The sequence below is a fragment of the Dufourea novaeangliae genome, unplaced genomic scaffold, assembly GCF_001272555.1.
Source record: "Dufourea novaeangliae isolate 0120121106 unplaced genomic scaffold, ASM127255v1 scaffold90, whole genome shotgun sequence".
Lineage (NCBI taxonomy): Eukaryota > Metazoa > Arthropoda > Insecta > Hymenoptera > Halictidae > Dufourea > Dufourea novaeangliae.
The window spans coordinates 585,214-604,443 of record NW_015373969.1 but is presented as its reverse complement, the minus strand read 5'-3'; the positions used below and the strand labels follow the sequence as shown (position 1 = coordinate 604,443).

The window sequence follows — 19,230 nt, the reverse complement described above, 5'->3', positions numbered from 1 at the left end:
TTAATCTACAGGTCGAGTGCTTGGTAAAGACGAATGCTGTCCAGATAACGCTCTGAGACCTATCCAAATATGAAGTATGCGAGGAGTGTTTGTCGGGACCCAGTTGGCAACAGTTGCAAACATTAATGTATGTTTTTAACAATGTTCTTGTGGCTAATACAGAGTAGAAAAAGAAAGTAACAGAGAGATGAATAGGCTAAGACCCCCCTCCCCCGCCCCCAGCGCGATCGACAGTGTGAACAGAAACTTGTCGGATCGTTTAAAAAACTACTTACATAATCTTTTAATATATTCTTGCCGTATACAAATGTAAGCAACTATATGTGGGATAAGAAGATACAAATTTTCTCAGTACAGTAGTAATCTCTCTGTCGAAACCAATAACGATAATCATAATTTAATAATTACACGTGTGTGTGATCAATCGTCGGAGCACATGCCTATTTCACTCGCGGTTTAATTCTGAACTGATAAATACTTAGCAGCGATTCGTCTCGTTTGACTCTATTTCTTTTCTCGCGATTTCCTACGGTTGCGTATTTTTCTGTTTCTCGGAAAATCTCGTCTTTCTAGATATCTTTATCCCGTTCGCCCGTTCGATCTCGTTTCCGTGTCGCATCGATATGCGATGACAGATTATGTTCGATCAAACGGGGCTAGTCTACTCAATAATTTATTTTTTACTTCACTATATTAGCATCACTGTCAGTAAGAGACAGAAGTGTTAATATTATCAAACGTTGGGAAATTCACGAACAATTTTCTGTATTGTGGAAATGTAAAACATCCTAAGTTACCAGTGGAAATAAAAGATGAAAATTTGAAATTACCTAGAGTACCCAAAACTAAAGCTTTTTATTTATGGGTACGGATGACGAAAAAGTTAAGGATGTCTATCGACAAATTGATTTTTAACTATCAGAGAGTAAAAATTACCAGAGAATAACGAGTAAACTAGCTCCGTGTAATCGATGCTTTACCGGGGGTGGAGAAGGAGCGTCGCGTTTCAACCCCCCGCGGTTCGGCGACAAGAATGAAGTAAAAGTCGTAGGATAAAAATACGTGGCAGGAGGGTAGTGAGGCACACAAATACGTGTCGGCATAGTGAAAATATGTAATAAACATATTTTATGCAATATATGAAAACTTATAGATTTACACAACACGGCTTCGTCGCCACCGGGGACCACCGCCACCCCTACCACTTCCTGTCGCCACCACCGTCTCACCCTTCCGATATTTTTTTCTCTTTCCCGCTCTCGTCCCTTCATATCAATCTTTTGAAATCTAGCATCGAATAATTGACCGACGAAGGAAGTTACTACGTTAATTCTTTAAGGAGGAACGCGCGCGCCTCTATTATCGCGATCGCAGTGCATCGTTATCACAGACGTTATCTTTTCGACTCGTTAACCGTTGATTAATAAAACAAGAAAAATTTCATTGAATCGTCAAAAGAAGATAGGTATTTGTCGATAAAAAGCTGTAAAAAAATCGGAGGAGATTATTTTTTAAGTGTAAATTATTTTTGAAAGTCATCGTCTGGTTGATCGTTTCTCTTTTTAATAAAGGTAGAGACACTCGATTGATTTTTTATGATGAAAGGGTGCTTTCGGTGAAGAACAGGAATTGATTAAGGGGTGGTACAAAAATCATTTCTTCTCTCATTCTCTCTCTCTCTCTCTCTCTCTCTCTCTCTCTCTCTCTCTCACAGGCATACACATGATTTCTCTCTCGCATTCATCGTTTCATTCAAACTCTTTTTCTCGTTTCCTCTGTATCTTTCACGAACGATGCCTCTGACACATGACTACTCGCCCGGTCCCTCTCGGCACAACATTTGTTCTTGTTACGTGTTACAAATCAGTGCGCTCACCGTTTATAATCGATACGATCCAAGATTATGTCATATATATACAGAACAATCTTAAGTGGCGTAATCTGGGAAAAAAATGCGTGTAAACTCATCTACCGCGGGTAGGATTTCATTACTTTTTCTTCTCACTACGACAACGTACCCGCCTTAATCGTATCCTGCGTTAATTTCGCTTAATCTTTTCTACTATCGAAAAACGCCATTTCGAATTGAATGATCCTTGATCTTTCACCTCGTGTCATTGAACGTCGATCGAATACGAGTGATCGTGGGCGTTCGAACGATATTTCAAACAGTAAACAATTGACATTCACTTGAAAATTCACTAATATAGCTTTTGAACGAAACTGAATATTCTCTAATACATTTCATCAATAAAACTGAATATTGATTAATACTTCTCTTGACCGAAACGATATGTGTAAATAGGCGAAATTTACTTACAGTGTATCTCTTGATATATGGCTGCACAAGACACTTCCACTTCACATGTATCTTGACACACACAAATATCGCTCTCCCGTTACCTTGTATACACCGTCCCTACCAGAGTGAACTAGCTTAGGCCTGGCCAAACATTCGCTAGTGGAGCCGCATAGACAATAACACCAGCCCTCTCCACTCGCTTCTGTTGTGTTATCATGCTAGGGCATATAATTGCCTCACTTCCAACTCAGTCACAATGTCAACGTGTGTCACCGAGATCCGATGAATATATACTACAGGTATTTCGGGAGTGCCGAAAGTAAGGACAATCAGCATGCGTGCGCACCTTCTGCCCGAGGATAACAACACAACAGAAGCGAGTGATTGGGGCTGGTGTTATTCTTTATGTGGTTCCACTGGCTTGCACTAGCTGTTGCACAGGCGTTGGGGCCACGGTGGCAGAACTTAGCATGGATATAGTAAATTCAGTAAAGTAAATTCTCGATGAGTGGTCGACGGTTCCTCGACACTGAGTGTTTAGACGTCATCCCTACAACTAGATGCTTAACTGGTTCCACGTGGGACTCCCCTAGTGGTGGGGATGGCATCGGAACACTAAGTGGCGAGGAGCCTTCGAACACTCATCCATGATTTACTGTATCTATGACCGTTTCCGAGAATTTTTCCGCGGTCTTGGCCATATATCAAGAGTCCACTGTGGTACGAATGGTCCACGTGGGCAACAGAATCTATTTCTATTCTCTACGGACAGTACTATCTAAATAAATAAAGGACTCTAAAGATAAGTTAACCAAGGATCGTTCAAACGGTTTCAAACACTTGAAATTCGTCTCGAATATGTTTAATCAGCGTCTTCGAGGGGCACCCTCGACGGAATTCCGTCACACAGTCTGCACGTGACTACATAATCTCGGTCCTGGCACGAATCTACCTCGAACAACACCCTTTCCGAACGTCTCGATCCTTTTTCGTTCTCCTACTCACACACACACTCTCTCTCTTTCTTTCTTTCTCTCTCTCTCTCTCTCTCTCTCTCTCTCTCTCTCTCTCTCTCTCCCTCTCTTCGGTTCAGCCGCGGTACAATTGAAAAGCGAGAGGCAGCTTCGATAAAAAACGGATACATATACAACGTGTACGCATGTATGTATGTACATGTCGCCGATGACTGATCGATGCGAGTTTCGTATTATCATCATCATCATCATCAATTTTTTTTGCGCTTTTATTTATTATTTTGCTTTTAATTCGTTCGTCCCGGGAAATGTTAATCGAGATATTTACCCGAAGCCATTCGTGCGAGGACTTTGTGATCCGTGAAGCGTTACGTTCGTTCGTTGGGAATGTCGACGACGGACGAAGAACAATATTTCAGCGACGAAAATTCGATAGACTCCTTCTTGTGAATGATGTTACACAAGTCTAACACGTGAACTCGAGAACAGTCTAATTTTGAAATTAATCCATATATTCATATTATATGTATATCTATTTAGGATAAACGCACCAATGAAGGAACACTTAGGACATTTGGTAACTATTAAAGCCGAATTTTAAATGATAATAATGTTAATAAATATTTGGAACATGAAAATTAGAGTTTTTAATATCTATACCTTTTTATAACGTATAGATTTCAACTTGAAAAATAGTAAAAATGTAATTAATTGAATTAACAAGGAAAATACAGATTTCACCGATGAATGAACATTTTTAATCAAAGACGCAAACATTATTTGAATATAAAACAAGGAATTATAAACTTAATTTGCTCATTTTTACATATACTGTTGATTCACTGGTACGTGTTCAAGTGTTCATTTACTGGTCCATCCACCCTATGCAGATGGGATGCGATTCGAAACAATCTGACGCACGTCTTTCTTGAGAATTTCGTGGGAGAGTCTCTCCCGTTGGTAAGAAACTTGTGTGCTCTGTTTATTCTTAATTCGAGGGGTGTAATCGTAGCGATTGTAAAGCAAATACTTTCTTTTGATCATCCGAATTCGTTGTTAAATTGAATATTACATTGCGATCGATGGAAGTTTCGCCAGCGAACGAATCGACACTCACGGAACGAAATTATTTATCGAAGAAAGTCGTGGAATCGATTCGAGTTACACTGTTCTTATATTTGATCGGGAGTATTTGATTAATCGAGTCTGGCGTTTTATTAACAGAAATATCACATTCGCTTTCGCGTCGCGTCTTCGCCGATACGTCTGCGAGCGGAATTCGAGAACAGCAGTGACGTAAAGCTAACCGAAATTTCGACACAGTGAAAATCTATTCGAATTCTATTAGATTTTCGGAATTAAACAGCTTACTAAGAAACAGATTCTATTGTTACTTATGCGTATATGAATAAAAAAAAGGAATTGAACTCTCTATCCATGATCCCTGCTGTCCTCTCTGTGGACCATGATCGTAACATCCGCTTGAAAGAAGAATAAAATCGCGTATCGTCTCGCCGTGTATCTAGGTGCGAAAATCCACGTGTGCTGCGTGTACTACCGTTGAGTAATAATCAAAGATAATCGTTTATCTGGTTAATCAAAAAGCTGCAATCTCCATTTAACGCTGCGCCCGTTGCTCCTCTCCGTTACAAAGTGACTACGAGTCGTTTAATCGTTTACATCGAATGAATCGGTATTCATTTACAGCCTAAAATACTGAGCAAAGAACGAACAGATCGGCGATCGACGATCCACGATGAATGACCAATCATCATTCATTCCTCTTTCTCTCGTCTGTGCGACAGTAACGTTTGATACTTTCATTTTGTTATACTTCATTTATATAGATCATTCTCTCTTTATTGGTGGTGGCGATACACCACACAAGAATATTATGGACTGATCTTCCTTACAAACTTACAACTTATTTCAATCGTATCCTGATCACGATCGTTAGCGGATTCTAATCACAAAATACTTTAATATCAAGATCATTACTGATTCGAATTGATATTTCGATCTCGATCGAAGGTATCCTCTTTCAGTGTGAATGCAGTTCTCCTGGAATCGCTAATGGCTCGAGACCGACTCGTTGATCGTAGATGCGTCAAGTAAGTAGTTCTTATTTCTTCGACTATTTTTCGATCATTCGAACGGTATCGTTTACGGATCATCGATCGCCGTTTTTGCACCCTTAACACTGCGTGATAAATCGCGTTACCGGGTTGGTGGGGGGATGAAAAAGTAAACTCGGGAGGTCGAGAACGAAAAGAGAGGAAGAGAAACAAAACGTACGCTTTAACGAGCCGTTAATTAAATTCGTGAATAAATACTTTGTAAAAAATTTCTTTACAACGACGTGTATACGCATGCACAGACGCGCTAGAATGTGTACACGTACACACGCACGCATTTATATGTATATAATAATATGTATAGTTACTTATATATCGTTATTGCGCAGGCAATTCTTGTTACTTCATCTTTTTTGTTGTTTTATCGTTTTCAACCATTTTTATTACCAGTCGGTATTAAATATTCTGTTTTTTTCTTCGCCTCCTCCCCCGTCGCGGTTGCGTTTCTTCCCTACTTTATGGCAAGTAATAATACAATATAATAATAATAATCGTAATCATAATAATATAACAATAATAATAGTAAGAATATTAGTAATTACCTAAATTCTCTCCGTAATAATTTCCCATGTCTCCTTTGCCTCGTATTTCTTTCGCGTCTAATTGTTTCCCCATGATTATGGTTACATAATCTCTCTTTGTCCGTATGTTTTTGTCTGTATAAAGGACATCGCAACCGTGTTTGCTCGGTAGGTGGCACACAGAATTATTCCTCGCGTTCTCAACACTCTTACACTCCCTTCTCCTTCTGTTTGTTCGCTTGCTGACAATGATGCCCCAATCGCTTAACATATCGCGTGTGTACGATATCTTCTCCCGAGACAACGTCGCAACACGTTCTCGATCGCGTGTAAATACCTTGATCGTTTCGTCACGTCGCAACTTTATTACTTCGCTCCAAACGATCGCGCCTATACATATAAGCGTTGAAAAAAGTGAAGGTGCTCTCAGTCGTTAGAATTCTCGATAATTTCGATAAACTACGCGCGTCTTACCGCGACGCAAACGACTCTGAAATTCGCAAAACCCTTTTTTACCCCGTTCTTTTCTTCATCCCTTTTCCACTATTTATTTACTCCTGTTTATCCTACGATAGTCGAACCTCCGCCACCTTGTACTTTCATTGTTTTGTTATAAATTCCCCTCCCCCTCTCCACTGTTTTTTTCCCATTGGCTTTCTCGAATCGCTCGCGATCTCGAGAAACGAAAGCGTCTATTTTACCTCCTATGTCCCGCGTTTCAGGCTGCTCCGAGGGGAATATAATACGCACGCGCGTCTGTGTGTGTGTATAATATATATAATGCATGTATATCGGTTAATCGATTAAAAAATTGCTCGAAGGAAATAGCATCGACACGAGGGTAGAAACCTCGAAGGCAAAGGTCCTCGCTGCTGTGGTCGGATTTAAGGGTGCGTCTCTCTCTCTCTCTCTCTCCCTCATACACACTCTCCCTTACTCTTTTTGCAACGGCTCTAGTGAACAAACGCGGCTTCGTGCCTTCTATTCTCACTCTTTTCTCCCGTCTGATCGCTCCCCTTAATTAACCTTTACGTCCAGTCACTCCTCGATACCGTTCAACGTCCGCCTCTCGATTTTCTTCAAACGACCCCCCTTCAAGAATCCCATAAACAAGTCCAACGTGTACTGAAGTTACTAATCAATTCGCGGAATACCAAAATTAGTAACGCAGTGTCTAGAGAACACGGTTCTACTTCGGATATTAAACGCATGGTTTTAATACCAGTAGAAAAATCAGTTGACAATCGGATTCGATACTAAGTTCTCTCGAAAGAACATTCAGTAAAAAGAAACATTTTCAGGAGAAAGGAGACCAAGGCAGAAGCTGCAAGAAGAGAATCGAGCGGCAATTTGTCACATATCCCGGCGCCACGCTCGATAAGATTCTCCAATGGAAAAACGGAAGGAGTCAGTCCACTGCCATCCGAACGTTCCGTTGGTCGCGCGTCTCGGTCGCGACCGACCCGTTTTAAAATTGCATCAGAACGTGATTTCGCGTGCGGTTTTAACTGCCGTGATCCTGATCGAGCTCGTCCAACGACTCCAGTCTCGCGATCGGTGCCTCGTTTATCGTGAACTCCCAGGACATGTCCTCGCTGGTCTGCCTCGAGGACTCCTGTCGGGCCCCAGACGCCTGACCCGTGCCATCCTGGCCCCCTTGACGGCCGTCTGAACGCTGACTGCACGCCAGATCGCTGGAACCGCGGTGATTCGTCGTGTCCTTACGGGATTCGCTGCTTCGAGGACATTGGGAACCGCCTCGATCCGACACGGACACCACGCAGCTCCAGGGATCGTCGCCTTCTAGCTCCGAACGTTTGTTGAATGAGCTGTATCTGAGTACGAAGTTAATGATTGTGCTTAATTACTAGACTTAACGAGCACAGTACTCTATTAGCTAGTAACTCCATTTAACTAATTGAAAGTGTGCCCAATATCCTACGGTTGTGTTAGGGACGTTGAGCTTAGGGGGATATAACCAGTCGATCTCGCACACCCTTCGTTAAACTCCTTCCGAGTAATGCAATTTAACTGTCTTTGTCCTTGTCTCACCTAAATGATCATCACTTCCCTTTGGTTATAGTTACTGACTCGACTTGTCGGACGAAGTATAGGTGTTGAAAAGGTTTCAATTTAGCAAATCTATAGCTCTTGTCCTGTTTCTTTTACTTGGGTGCAACATTTTATCAAACCTCTCAAGGCCAGATAAATGGAGTTCTATTTTATTGAAATACTATCATGAGTTTGATGGAATGGAAAACGTACCCGCTCCTGAACTCTCCTCTCCTGAACGCTGCAGGTTGGCTGTGCCAGGTGTGCGGCATATGGCTCTGCTGTCCAGTGGTCGGTACCGCGAGATCGACAGGTTGGCTCTGCGACCTTGTCGGGGCGGTTCTTCCGTTCAGCGCTGTTTGCAGAGCGGTGGCCAACGCGGACGTGTCCGACGTAACCGTCAAACGTGACGTACCCGAGGACGTGGACGCTGGCTCCCTCGCCTGTGGTCTGTGGAATACGGGGATCGTGGGAACGTTATTCGATCTCGCCTGGGCCTGTCAGCGGCCCTCTCTCGCGACCGCTACGAGCAGCAACGTATTTATACTTTCAAAGCACGTGATTATGTACAATGGGATTCTGTATAGGCCTCTAATTCCTCTAAGTGTCCCGAACAGTGTCGCGAGTCTGGCTGATTCCATACATAGGTACATCCTATGGTTTTCGTTTATTCTTGGTAATCTGACATCGACATTATGGTTACGATCTACAGAGATATATGTTATGTATGTGTGTATATCAGGTCTCTCGGTATTCGAGCTGCTCGTAGTTCCTCGTTACGCTAATGAATCGGAAGGAACACGAGCCTGTTTTTTTCTCGGGTGCTAAGAGGTGTGCACGGTAGAATCTCGACACAGTAAATCCTCCATGATTGAAAGTTCCTCGGCACTGACAAGAAGAAGTCCCCAGGTGTAACGTCGACTTTTTAGCGAGGCTTAGCACAGTGATAGAGCTTGAAATTGTGAAACCAATGGTATTTGTTTCAGACGCGTATGGTCATTGGTTTATGAAATATGCAAGGTTCAGTGCCGAGGAGCCTTCGAGCACTTACCGAGGATTTACTGTAGTTTTGCTTGGAAGGGCCCAAAAGCTCAAATATTGCCTTTTGATTGCTGACGGAGATTTTGTTGATAGTTCGTTTTGACTACTATCGAGACAGTTCGACTTGACTAATGAGACTGTATCGTGCTTTACTAAACAGGACTAGCAGAACATACGTATGCTTGTGCACTAATGAGAACTTGTGTCCTACGTAGTGGCGATACATACTCGCGGGAGTCATCTACTAGTTGAGTTGTCTTACCTCTTCGTCCATCGTCACAGGGGTATTTTACGTCGCTACGAAGGCAATACTAAGCGGTGTGCTACCGTTAAAGGATCTGGTCTTTCGTATCGCGTGAACGATAACCGAAGCGAATAGGAAATTAGAGTGTCGGGTAGGCTGAAATTAATACTTCTTAATTGAATATCTCGTGGAAACTTCTCTAAATCGTTCGAAGTATCGGTTTTTTTTACTATAACAGGAAAATTCTGAATGAAGCTTTGCGTAACGTCTAAAACATTTAATAAATTCCCTAAACAGTAAGCATTGTTTCTAAGTGACCGTTCTAGTGTGTGAATAAAAACAAAAAGAAAGAAGAAATTGTCTAAAAGTATTTTCTTGGAAATTTTCCTTCAAACAATGGCATCGTAAAACGGAAGTGGCGCCGTCAAGGATAAAAGGGACCCAGAATCGTGATTTCGTTCGTTCGCGTGTCTTTCACCCCCTCGAAGCTTCGAAACGTGCTGCGTTCTCATGGAACAAAAAAGATCTACGAGTCGTCTCAACGATGCTCGGTCGATGATCTAATAAGGGAAAGAAAAGAACATCAACTAAAAGAGGATCTCGATCGCAATATATGTATAAAGTAACGAAAAATGATCTAGCACTAGCACCAACAGGAAAATAAAAGAGGTGAACGTTCTAAAAGGTATCGATACGATTGTCTCGGAATAAATGTCGATGTCGATTATCGATTCGAAAATTGAACGAGACTTAGAAGAGAAAAAAAATTAAAAGAAAGAGAACGAGTTGGAGATCAAAGTAGAGCTGTAGACTGAGAGACGAGTACTGTCTATTCGTCTAATGTGATTTTTATATACTTACGGGACATTACGGACACAAAACGGGTAAAAGTAATTAGCGAATTCGAGAACGCAGGATTGCTAGCAGCGTTATCGTTTTGTGCGTTCCATATTTCTTTCATATTTTATGACTGGCGTATGCATATTCGTTTCTACTTGCGCGACACTGCTCGCAAAATAGGGTTTCCAAGAAGAGTATGAGTTATGGTCACCTTCGGAACTTGTCCAACCTTTCCAAAATAAAAGACGCCGAAATCAAATGCAACTGATCCAGGGATTTCGAAAGAAAGCTTTCCAAGAATAAAAACATCGATTACTTCCTAGGAAAAACAGAATCAATTTCTACTTGAAAAAATGATTAACAACACGCATACATACAACACACGCACACGTTCTCTCTGCGTATCCACGATTCGATCGGGGGTTAAACATCAAACAACAACCACGGACCGAGTCGCGATACGATCAGAGAGAAACGGAGAGAAAAGAAATAGAGAGACAGAGAAACAGTGAGAAAAAAGACAGATAGAGAGAAAGAAAAAGATACATGTTAGTATTGCTAAAAGACAGACAGACTAACGGTTCTTTGCGAAAAAGATTATCTCTTCCCTTATTCGTTTTTTTTTTGCAATTGCAAATCTACCAAAGATCTAGGTCTCTAAACCTGTGTCTACACTATATAGCATAACATGTTATACATATAGCGAAGGTAAAAACTTGTTAGAAAAACAGAAAGAAAAATTTTATATAACATGATGTTACGTAAGATTTTTCGTTTTATATATCAATTTATATGTTATCTATCAGCTGTGATGTCATTACTAATGATGCGATGCAAAATGTTATGTAAATGTGTTACAGAGTTGTTCGAAAGGTATAATCCTGTAACAAGTGGTAAAAACATGTTCTGTTTCAAGATCATATAATAATTTGTTGTATAATACTGTTTTGCTGCATAGTGCGAACGCAGCTTTAAGCGATTCGTTGATCTGGCCCATGAAGTATCGAATAGTAAGACAACTATAAAAACTCTGAAAGAATTTCTTTCATGCCATAAAGGAGATAAAAATAAATCAGTCACGTCAGAGGTCAATCTTTTTTACACGTTACCGCGATGATGATAGAGACTTTTAATTAATCGTTAATCGCAAATATTCACCTGAACAATCCATGTGACGTGCTCGGCTGGATCTTTCCGTTTCCGTTGCTCGAGGGCGGAACAGTCGGTGGTTGGGGTTCGCTGGCCGATCGTTGGACCAACGCCGGAGCTCTGCTACTCTGCTTGGCGGTGCCAGCTGGAGCGGTACCAGGCATCATCTCGATGCTGGAGCTCTCCCTCGACGAGTTAAGCGTTTGTTGAAGCAGAGTGAGGATCAACCGTATGTCACCGGCCATCGAGTGCTCCAAAGACGACACTTGTCGCGACAGCTGGTCTATCCTAGCGTTTATTTCCTCTATAGGCCGGCCTGGTCCACTTTGGAAGTCGCCTGAAAAGGTCAACGAGCGAATGAGAATCGATTCAACTAGCTTTTGGAGGGTTTGGCTAATGGAATGGTCGGTGTTGCTAGGTAACCCTGACACTTTAGGACTTTCTCTAGTTTCGAACGTCTGTTACATCCTTTATCTTTAGCCGGACGAGTAACTCGATAGGTTGATCCTCTAGCTACCCTGTCCAACACCGACATCCACGGGAGGACATCGATACCGTTTCAAGGCACAATTGTCCATAAAACACGAGCAACGTCCAAGGTAAATACATAGACCGAGCACGATAGGTAAGCATCGAGGGAACACATCGATTGGGGATGGATTCCACCCACCGTGTGACTGCGGATGTTGCGGTGGCGACGGTGTCGTGTAATGACTGGATGTCGTTGAGGTCGGATGTGCCACGTTCTGGCTGAGGCAGCTCTCACCGGCAGCTGAACTTCTCCTGGCCGGCTTCGTCAACGGCGTGGTCACTGGATAAACCCAGGCACAGAAGATCAGTACCACCCACGGAAAGCTAGCCTTTCTATCCTCTAAAAAGTGCCTCGTATCTCCGAGAAACAAATGGGGGTCGTCGCGTGTTGGGCGGGGGATGGAAGAGAAAGAAAGATAAAGAAAGAAGGAAATTCTCGCGAAAAATTCGTTCCAGGTAGTGCCCAGTATCGTGGTACTCGCCAGGTTGATTACTTGAACAACACGGGCCAAGGCGATGATGTTTCGTTATGGACTAACTCTGGTCTGGTCCGTCTACGACGGCCAGATTTTTGGATACTTACTCTGCTTGGCGAGGTAATCGTGACTCGTCAGTGGCTGCAGATGGATCTTGTGCTGACGTAGGTCCGGTATGCTGCGCTTGAGATGGGTTAGCATGCCTGAACAACCAGGTTTCAAGGTGTTAACGAACTCGGGGAGACAAACGCAAACGCAAAGCTTAACGCTGCACGCTTTAACCCAATCGCCACGCGGTTATAGGGAAACATTGTTGAATTTGGACCATTCCCTAGGTTGGACCACTACTGTCACTTGTCATGTGTACGCAATTAATGATACACAATATAAGTCTATAGCTCTATATCTAAATAAGTTAGTTAATGCAATCACCGCTATCATACACATATTGTCTACCATACGGTATGAATTGCTTCCACATGATAAGTTACTGTAGTAGGCAACCTAGGCGATGATTCAAATTTGCCAATTTTCTCCCACATCTTCTTTGCTCAGGGTAGAACAATTCTATATAGTTAAATCAGGATACAATCTCTGGTATTGACAAGCAATTAACATCATTTGGTTGAGTCACAAGGTGATGGACGAGCACCTCGAGAACGTAGAAACTGGCAAGGTGATCTTGGGAGGATCCTGGCTGCTCGAAATAACGAAACTCGGGCGTCTAGTATATACACTGCGTCGTAACTATAACTTCGTGCAAACTACACGTTTTACTATCGTCAATATTTACAGAATCGTCGAGGCGATGATGATGCCTGGGTGTCGTAATTCTCGAGCATTCGAAAGGACTTCAAAATCGCGGTTAGAGAACCTAGCTGGTGAACTCGAGGCGATTGGGTTAAGGGGATGATTTTAGCGGACTGAAGGATGCTCGTGGTAATGAACTACGCTGCAGAGATGAGATCTCGAAAAAAGTCTATAGAACACGAGCAAGTGGTAATTGTATCGGGATGAGTCGGTTTGAACTCGTAATCCGACGGTCTTGTGCAGTAGAAACGGAGAGACGTTTGTGAGTTGCCAAACTATTGGTAAAGTGTTATCTGCTTAACAGCACTTCACAGTTGTTCTCAAGGGATTTAAGTTCGTATGGTACTATTAGTACAGAGAAGCTGAGGTGTTTTTATCGCGAATGCAACTAATGTTTCAACCGTGAAACGAGACGAATTCTTAAGAATTCGTACTTCGAGATTTAACGATATAACGTAGATGACGTTATATGTATAAAATCATCATCGGTCAAGCGTCAGAGCGAAAGGAAACGGTCTCTCCGCCTCGACTGCGACGGCTACTGGGCGTAAGTAGAACAAACTGTTACTGCTTAATTACTGCACTCCGGGCGACGGTGGGAATCGGAATTACCTTCTCGCAATAAAGTTGTTAATTGGACTGGAAAGAAACAGTTCTCTCGGAAAATACTAAATGGTCTAAAAATTCGTGTCACGAGTCCAGAGTGAATGAAGATAGAAAGGGATGGAAGAGAGAGAGAGAGAGAGAGAGAGAGAAGGGGCTAAAGCCGAGCTTTTTATGTACACAATGTCTCACGATGCACCTATATGTATGAATCTCTCTCAAATTACGGACATATAAAAGACTTTTTAATGGTAGGCGTCGATGTTTGCGGGTGTTGCGAAGCATGATTCAAAGGTACCTTAACTAGAATCATATAAGGGATCTTCCATTAAAACCGTATTCAACGAACTTGCTCGGATCGCAAAAATGGAAACCGTGTGAGACACATCCTCGCATGATTAAAAGTGTCTATGTTTGTCGTGCAGAGAACAACATTCCTCAGACAGAGAAAGTAGAGGCAAACCAGAGAGAATTGGCGAAAGAAATAGACATTACTCCGAAGGTAGAGAAAAAAAAAAAACTGGAGTAAGGTCGATCGATCGAGGCAACTTGGCGGTTCTTCTCTCACCGGTTATGGAGTTCAATGTGGAGCTTCGCTGCTTCGGCTCGTCGAACTCCAGGTTCAACGGTGTCACGTCTTGGCCGGCTTTGTCGGTGCTGAACTCCAGAATTCCGTGACCGCTTGCTTTGTCGCTGTAATCAAGACAGAGGGGGATATACTTGCCCCTCGAGGAATAATCGTCGTTTCGTTAACTTTCAACCGTTAACGTGCGGTTTGCCAGGCACCGTCCATTATATAAATTTACATTTCGTTTGATACAAAGTACAGTAAATGATCTATCAATGTTTGAAGACTCCTCGGCACTGACAAAGAGAGGTCCCCAGGTGTAACGCAGACTTTTTAATAAGGTTTAGCATAGTGATAGCTGGAAATTTTGAAGGAAAAAATACTCAGTAGATCTGCTCAAAATGTCACAGATCTATTTGATTGTAATGTTCTCGAAAAATATGTTTAGAATGTCGATTAGATTAAAATAACGTGCAGTTTACTGATAAATGTCTGTAGTCTATAAACAAATGCGAAAATATTTTCTGTCTAATTATTTCATGTCAGGCGTCACACAAATTGCACGTTAGTGGTTAAAGGAAATTTCGTCACGTTAGCGATTAAAGGTAAGCGCGATAAAAAGATCCGGCGAAGGACTTACTAATCCTCCTGATCACCCTGCAATGAGTCTTGTCGACCAGTGGGTATAAGATTGGTGCCAGGACCGCCGGGTCCGCGACGGTATCTTGGTGGACGGAAAGCGAATCTCCTGGCGTCGACTTCGACGTCCGTTGGAGTGCTGACAGGAAACCTTGCTGACATCGGATCTACACCGGCCTGTTCCTCCTAAAGATTGATCATAATAGACAAATCAACGCTTTCTTATTCGCTGAGAAAGCAACAAAGAAGAACGTCGATACATACGTCTCGAAGATTAAAAGTGATCTCTAGATTCTGGCTGAAGTGATTCGAGAACTCTGGATACAGGGCCAAAACGTCAAGTAGATCGTCCCTGTGTATTTTGTGGAGATCACAGTAGGTCAAAGCGCGTACGTTGCAGGACGATTTGCCTACAGTAGGATAGATGCAAGGATTCTCCCCGAATATGTCGTCCTTGCCCAGTATCGCCATCACCACGTCGCCTTTTAATATCTCTATACTGCCTCGGGATATGAAGTACAGGGACGTCAGCACGTCACCTCGATGGACTAACGTGTCTCCGGGTGGAGCGTGTGTGGTTTTGAACTTTAACGATAGCGCCCTGGCAACCGGAACGGATCGATCAAACACTGAATCATCATCATCATCATTGTGGATCGTGCTCGTCGTGGAATCATTTCCGTACCTTAAACAACCGGGGCTGGCACCCTCGAAGGCTCGGCAGTTGTTTAAAAGATTACGATTCAGATGAAGACAGATGTCCGCCTGAAGACACTCCGGGAACCCTTTCAATACGCTGTTCATGTCGATCCCGTTCGTGTAGGTCCAAGCGTGCTGAAAGTACTCCTCGAGACGTTGTCGCAGGGGATTCGGGATTTGATGGAACCGTATGAACTCGCGGACACGTAGCATCTGCGTGTGATATCTCGCTGTCCCGCTGTAGAGCCTCTGTATGATCGCGGAGACGTTGCCGAAGATACTGGCGTACATTAGAGCTGAGGACCGATACCATTGATGTGTCAGTCACAATTGTTCGTACGACACCAATAGGGAAATAATAGTAAGAATATGACTACTTACATCCGATTAGCATAACGATTATTGTAAATATTTTCTCGGTGTCCGTGTTTGGAGCTACGTTCCCAAAGCCCACCGACGTTAAACTACTAAAGGTGAAGTACAGTGCTGTGATATAGCGGCTCTAGAATCGAACGAATGACAAAAGAAAGAGAGCATTAGTTCCGACCAGGTCTACCAGATGCAAACAACACTTGGGGCACACGCGAAAGCAGAAAGCATCGATCGCTGTGATATTAAATTCGAAGAGAAAGCTAAACCTGGCATTCGTGTGAAACGAGGTAGGGGAGTGGGGGGGGGGGGTTGTTCACCTTTATACTCGGCCCCCCGGTGTTGTTGTGAAAATAAAACTGATGCGTGTCGTTGGCCAGAATGTCGAGCCAGCCGACTTTACTCTTCAATGTTGGCCTCTCCGCGTTTCCTATAGCGTACCTTCAACAGAGACGACGGGGATTAACTTGCAAACGTGTCTCTCGGCGTCGAGTTTGGCTTCGTTGATTCATCATGATCGTCAAACGAGTCAAACCCGAATTTTACTTCGATCGTATCGTTTAATTCTCGAGGAACTATAGCATTTACAGGGTGATTCTATGCTAACTGGGCGAACCTTAGCTCGGTTCCAAGTGATGTTAGAAAAGAAAATGTAGAGGAACACTTTGCATTGTTTTAACCCTTTTAACCGCCCAGACGATTAAATCGTTATTAAATTATGAGACTGGTATATATAGTGTACCTTGCTATTTTCGAGTCAAAAATATCTATACTTTTTTTCTAAATGGATTATTCAACTTCTCAACCGAAAACGTTGATTGTATCAGTGACACTACGGATCCTTGTTGACAAAAGTTCGATTTTAACCAACGACAGACTATGACACACATTTAAAATGATCGTTGCACCGGTACAACAATAAGATTTAAATGGTTAACAAGCTCTAACGTCTGACTGTGTTGTTTGCACCGATGCATTTGTGAAAAAAATAATACAGTGGGATCATAGAACTTGTTAACATTTTTTTTGCTTACTTCACTTGGAACAGAGCTATAAGCCGACACACAATCATTTGGTAGAATTACCCTCTGTATATGTTGCATTGTATTAAATAGTGTAAAAGGGTGATTGGTTTACCATATACACGCCATCCAGTGAGCAATAAGAGCGAAGGTGGCCATCAAAAGGAGTAACACCGCGGCTCCATATTCGCTGTACCTATCGATCTTCCTAGCTACTCTGACAAGTCGCAGAAGACGAGCGGTCTTCAATAGTCCTATCAAGGTGGTCGTCTGCAAAGAACACGTGACATTTTGTCGATCGCAAGCTTGGCCGTAAACGCGTCTCTCTTGTTCTTTTACTCGAGTGTCTTGTCGATGGTAAAATGGAGGGATTGACTTTGGATCGACGATCTAACTAAGAAACATTTTTTCACTTCGAACGTTCGATCCGTCCATGTTGACCGTGATGTTTCTGGTCCCGAAATATTTGCTATTCTCGGTATTCATAAATTTATTACCAACCATGAAGGCATAATAAAGTTATATAGATCTATAATGTTCAGCAAATATAACACCTCGCTAAAAAATGCAAGGGTCGTCACCATCTTTATAAACAATTCATCTGGCCCCAATATACTGCTGGTAGTCTCTCAAATATTCCACGTAACTGGTTTTCCATCGAACCGACCCATTACCGGCGACATCGCCAAAGTCACTCCCGTGGTTACGAGTTATTGTTGTAATTGTAGGTCTTACGAGGAATCTCTCTAATATGCGACTGTCGTTCCCGGTGCACGGATCGATCGGCTCGTCATCGGTCATTTTTAGGTCAGCGAGAAGCCGGTCGCGTAATATTCTATGCATGAGAATTTTACAGGAATACCGAGTCTCGCCGTACCGGCAGACGTATTCTTTGAATCGTTAATCGTTCCACGGTCCATTTCAGACGGAACGACAGTCGCGGAAAATCTCGAGCTGACTCGTGAGCAGACATTCTGCCTCGCATGAAGTTTCGATATATAGAAACATTCAGAATAAACAAAAAATAGTAGGCAGTATATTTATACTAATTCCAAGATTCACTAGAATTGTATTATAAGTAAGAACGACAGACCAAAGGATGACTCTAATCGAACTATTGCTGTATTCACAGTGACAATCAAAGTTCCAGAAACGATTCAATTGGACTCCGAATTTAATCGATCGAGATCCAACTCACGAGCAGTCGGGTCAAGAGTGATCGCAAGTGTCGTTTACGTGCAATAATCGTTGCGAACGATTCGTTGAAACAGAGATACGGATACCTCATGCTTCCTCTCCAACTTCTTACCTGTCTGCGGCTGTTTCGAGAACTCGACAGGGAGATCTTCGATATCGAAGCCCAATAATACCGATGGAGGACGCGCGGTTGTTCGATCGAATCGACGCCTTGTGTGTACCGACTACCATGCATTGTCGTGTCTACGCTCCAAATTCAAACTGAACCATTCGTCTAATTGGTTGCTAACGATAGTCTCGAGACTTGATACATTGACGGGCACGGGTTGCTCGGTGACATTTTTACACGTGAGGGAATCAGAACGATATTATTTACAGTGACGTGTCGTGTTGCTTAACCCTTTCGTTCCCAAATTTTTTAAAAATTTCTTTGCTATTTGGCAGCAATTTTACCTTTATCACAGCTATATATTATAATTCCCATTGCAATGCTACTATACATAGAAAAAACCCAATTTTTCTTACCTTTGATCAAGAAACTTTTTTTAAATATTTAAAGGAAATCAGAGTTTTGTAAGTTTCTATTGTATTTGTAAGAATGTTCAGCATTTGAATTCTATGAAACGAAAGAGATAAAGGACCAATAATGTCTTACTTTATCGATAAGCTTTTGAATGCACAGTCAAATGTGTGACGTATTATTCATACACGAGTACAAGTAACTATTATATACTCATAAATAAGAAAAAATACGTGATACCAATATTTCATATCGTATTTTAAAATATGTAGTCATATGGCAACACTGGGACCGAAAGGGCTAATGAATATACATCTGACAATGTCTGTCCTTTTTTTTTCATTTCGTTCGAATGATTTTGGTGCTTTGAAGATTCTCGCACGACGATCAACACCATCGGCCAGAGATGAGCCAGAAGTCGGTTGACTTTTATCCGAGTCTAAGGAATCGCTAGGAATAATTCCGAGGACGTTTCTGATAGCCCTGGCTGATACGGGAAAATGTTATGGCAATGTACACGCGAGCCAGCGGATCGGAA

General features: G+C 42.4%; 1 protein-coding gene across 1 annotated transcript in view; it reads right to left on the bottom strand.

Annotated features, from left to right (window-relative positions):
- Positions 1 to 7,355: 7,355 nt before the first annotated feature.
- LOC107186792 (potassium voltage-gated channel subfamily H member 2) overlaps positions 7,356 to 19,230 on the bottom strand; it is a 102,310-nt gene continuing 90,435 nt past the window's right edge. Inside the window, exons 14-25 of the mRNA XM_015574730.1 lie at positions 17,091 to 17,245; positions 16,274 to 16,394; positions 15,966 to 16,086; positions 15,571 to 15,880; positions 15,150 to 15,486; positions 14,887 to 15,071; positions 14,247 to 14,371; positions 12,373 to 12,468; positions 11,929 to 12,069; positions 11,268 to 11,595; positions 8,198 to 8,434; positions 7,356 to 7,767 (exon numbers count right to left, since the gene is read on the bottom strand). Of these exons, the coding sequence (XP_015430216.1) occupies positions 7,437 to 7,767; positions 8,198 to 8,434; positions 11,268 to 11,595; positions 11,929 to 12,069; positions 12,373 to 12,468; positions 14,247 to 14,371; positions 14,887 to 15,071; positions 15,150 to 15,486; positions 15,571 to 15,880; positions 15,966 to 16,086; positions 16,274 to 16,394; positions 17,091 to 17,245 (2,487 nt within the window). The 3' untranslated portion in view covers positions 7,356 to 7,436. The remainder of the gene's footprint in view (positions 7,768 to 8,197; positions 8,435 to 11,267; positions 11,596 to 11,928; positions 12,070 to 12,372; positions 12,469 to 14,246; positions 14,372 to 14,886; positions 15,072 to 15,149; positions 15,487 to 15,570; positions 15,881 to 15,965; positions 16,087 to 16,273; positions 16,395 to 17,090; positions 17,246 to 19,230) is intronic.